This window comes from Aegilops tauschii, chromosome 5 (assembly GCF_002575655.3).
Source record: "Aegilops tauschii subsp. strangulata cultivar AL8/78 chromosome 5, Aet v6.0, whole genome shotgun sequence".
NCBI lineage: Eukaryota > Viridiplantae > Streptophyta > Magnoliopsida > Poales > Poaceae > Aegilops > Aegilops tauschii.
In genome coordinates this window covers 291025479-291028219 of record NC_053039.3, presented here as the reverse complement: position 1 = coordinate 291028219, position 2741 = coordinate 291025479, and the positions used below count along the sequence as shown (strand labels likewise).

Here is a 2741-nt window from a genome sequence, read left to right as displayed (position 1 = left end):
CAAAAGAAAATTCCATGCATACATGTTCATAAATGTGTGCGCACGGCGCAAAGTTTTGTGAAAAATGTCTTTTTGTTTTGTCTCCGCAAAAAAGACAAATTTCAGTGCTTCTAAATAGCGTTTCACGACACAATTTTTGTCTTTTTTGCACAGGCAAAAAAAAGTTATTTTTTCGTGAAACTTTATGCACGCATATAGAACATGAATACGTACCCATGCCATCTTTTTCGGATTTTTTTAGCATTTAGAAATATGTTTTTCAAAGTGGGTTCATATGTACCCGGGTTCCTCCATGCGCTTCCCAAAGTTTATAATTACAATTTTCTACAACCAAACCCTTTTTTTCAACATAGTACAGACGCAAGCGCTCATATAAACGCGCATACACTCACCCCTAGGAGCACCTCTGAGAGACTGAAGCGGCATATCATCTTAATATTTTACGAAGTCACGGTAGGTGCCTTGTAGTAGATGAGAACGTCTCCTCCCACTGAAAGAGTATCGCCAGAAATCCTAAAATAATTCCAGAATAAATGCGAGAATCAGGACTTAAATCCTGGTGGGCTGGAAATACCACTGTCCAGCAAATCATCCCAACCACATGTTGGTGTCAGCTAAAGAGCCTTGCGGCATAGACTGATACAAGTACAAACATTGCTTCTACTACAAACATTGCTTCTACTGTATTTGCTACGTACAGTACATTGCTTCTAGTATATGTACAATATGCACATAGACTGATTAGGTTGATACAAGTACACTGGTAGCAACAAAAAAGAAAGAAATGGATAAATCTCAGGTTCAACAATCTAGGTGGCAGGATTCACTTGCGGCCCTACATCAACGCCGTCTAGTTTCGTACTCATCCCCGGCGACCTTCCGCCACCCCTCCGGCTAGCACCGGCCAACGCCGCTGTCTCCTTCTCTCTCATCTGCCCCGCTGTCGCCCGGAGCCCCTCCACCTCCCTCCTCAGCTTCTCGTTCTCTCTCCTCACCTTCTCCGCCGCCACCTCCTCTTGCTGCGCAACCTCCGGCGCCGGCTTCCCCGCCCGCCTCTCCACCGTGACCTTGCCGAGAACCAAGAAAGGCAGCCTCCGCAGCATCACCCCGGCGGCGCCGGCCTCCACGCCGGCGGTCATCTCGGCGGGTATCCTCACGCCCCACCGGACCCTCGCCGCCGCCGCGCCGCCGCGCACAGGCACGACGCTCCTCATCGTCACCTCCGACGCCGTCATCCCGCCTCCCGCGCCGTCCGAATAGAACCGCTTGCGCACGGCGAAGTCGCCGAGCGAGGGCTTGAGGGCCAGCGAGAAGGAGAGCGCGCCCGCGGCGCTGACCTCGACGACCATGGTGATGGCGGAGGCGCCGGGCGCGGAGGGGCAGCCGCCGGGGCCATAGCCGAGGACGAGCGAGGCGGAGAGCGGGGAGGACCCCGCGGGGCGGTTCGGCGCGTAGGAGAGGCGTAGGGACGGGAGCGCCGGGACGGCCGTGGCGAGGGAGAGGCGGAGGTCGGCCGGGTCGCCGGCGGTGAGCGAGGCGACGGCGGGCACGGAGAAGAGCTCGACGGAGAGCTTCGCGCGGAGCAGCGGCCCCGCGTCATCCCGGAGCTTCAGCGACGCCTTCATGGCTCCGTGGCCGAGCGCCGCATGGCGGGCAGCGTGCTGCGCCGGTGGGTCGGTTGTTGGGTTGGCTGGCCGGTCTGTATGGCGCTGCTGTTTGGCGAGGGGTGTGGCTACTGGCGGGCGTCGGAGTTGCCGGGTTGGAGTCGCCGGAGGCACGTGGATGTGCAGTTGGGCTCCTCTTGGTGGGAACTGCGGATTACGTGGTCATGGACCCGTGTTGCTCGTGGCCATTCGTGGGTGATCAAACCAAGGGTACGGTGAGGCCAACTCCAACGCGCGACCATCCTGTCCGTCCACGTCCGTTTACGGGTAAACGGAGAAAATAGACCTCTCAATGTGTGGTTGCAAACGGATCATTGTTCGTTTTTTGTCCGTTTTTGACCCATTTTCGACCAAGTTTGGGCCGAGCTTGCGGTCGAACGGACACGCGTGGACGCGAGCGGCACGTACCCTTGTCCTGCCTTGGCCCGCCCGTCGGGGAGACAGACCCCCCATTTTCTCTTCTTCTACCTTCCTCCGCGCCCCGACATTGGGCCGCCACCACCATCCCCGGCGCGTCGCCTTCCACCAGGGCCGTCCCAACCACCACCTCGCCATGCAGCTGTCTCCGCACCGACCTTCCGAAAAGCATTTGGCCGGTTTTCTCCTTGTTGCCGGTGGAAGACAATCTACGGCCGTCGGCATCGCCCGTCATCCCCAACCTCTTTCGGCTGGCCGTTCGGTGGCGCAGGCCGCCCTCCAGCACCACCGACCCCAAAATCTTGCTTTGCTGCCTGCGAGGGGAGCAGGGCGTGCACTATCCGGCCGCTTTCTCAGCACGACCGCCAGGCGTTCGACGGATTGCTCACAAGGTACAATGGATAGTGGTGATGAGTTTTTCTTTCACAACTTCATTTGCTGATCGGATGATTCATCCTCGGATGATGAAGAGATGGCGGCTGCGTTGGTCGTACATGAACACATCACTAGGAAGCGGCCTCGGTATAGGGGATCAATCCCCGGCCATGCTCCGGCCTTGGACCGCAATAGGAAGAAAGGTCACACCCTTCTCTATGCCGATTACTTTAAGGATGGTGCACTCTTTAGACCACATCAGTTTCGTCGTCGGTTCCGAATGAG

At 57.0% G+C, this 2741-nt stretch overlaps 1 protein-coding gene across 1 annotated transcript; it reads right to left on the bottom strand.

Moving 5' to 3' along the window:
- Positions 1-577: 577 nt before the first annotated feature.
- On the bottom strand, positions 578-1895 carry LOC109731822 (uncharacterized). The gene has a single exon (XM_020290995.4). The coding sequence runs from the start codon at positions 1623-1625 to the stop codon at positions 810-812; it is 816 nt and encodes a 271-aa protein (XP_020146584.1). The 5' UTR covers positions 1626-1895; the 3' UTR covers positions 578-809.
- Between the last annotated feature and the right edge of the window lie 846 nt (positions 1896-2741).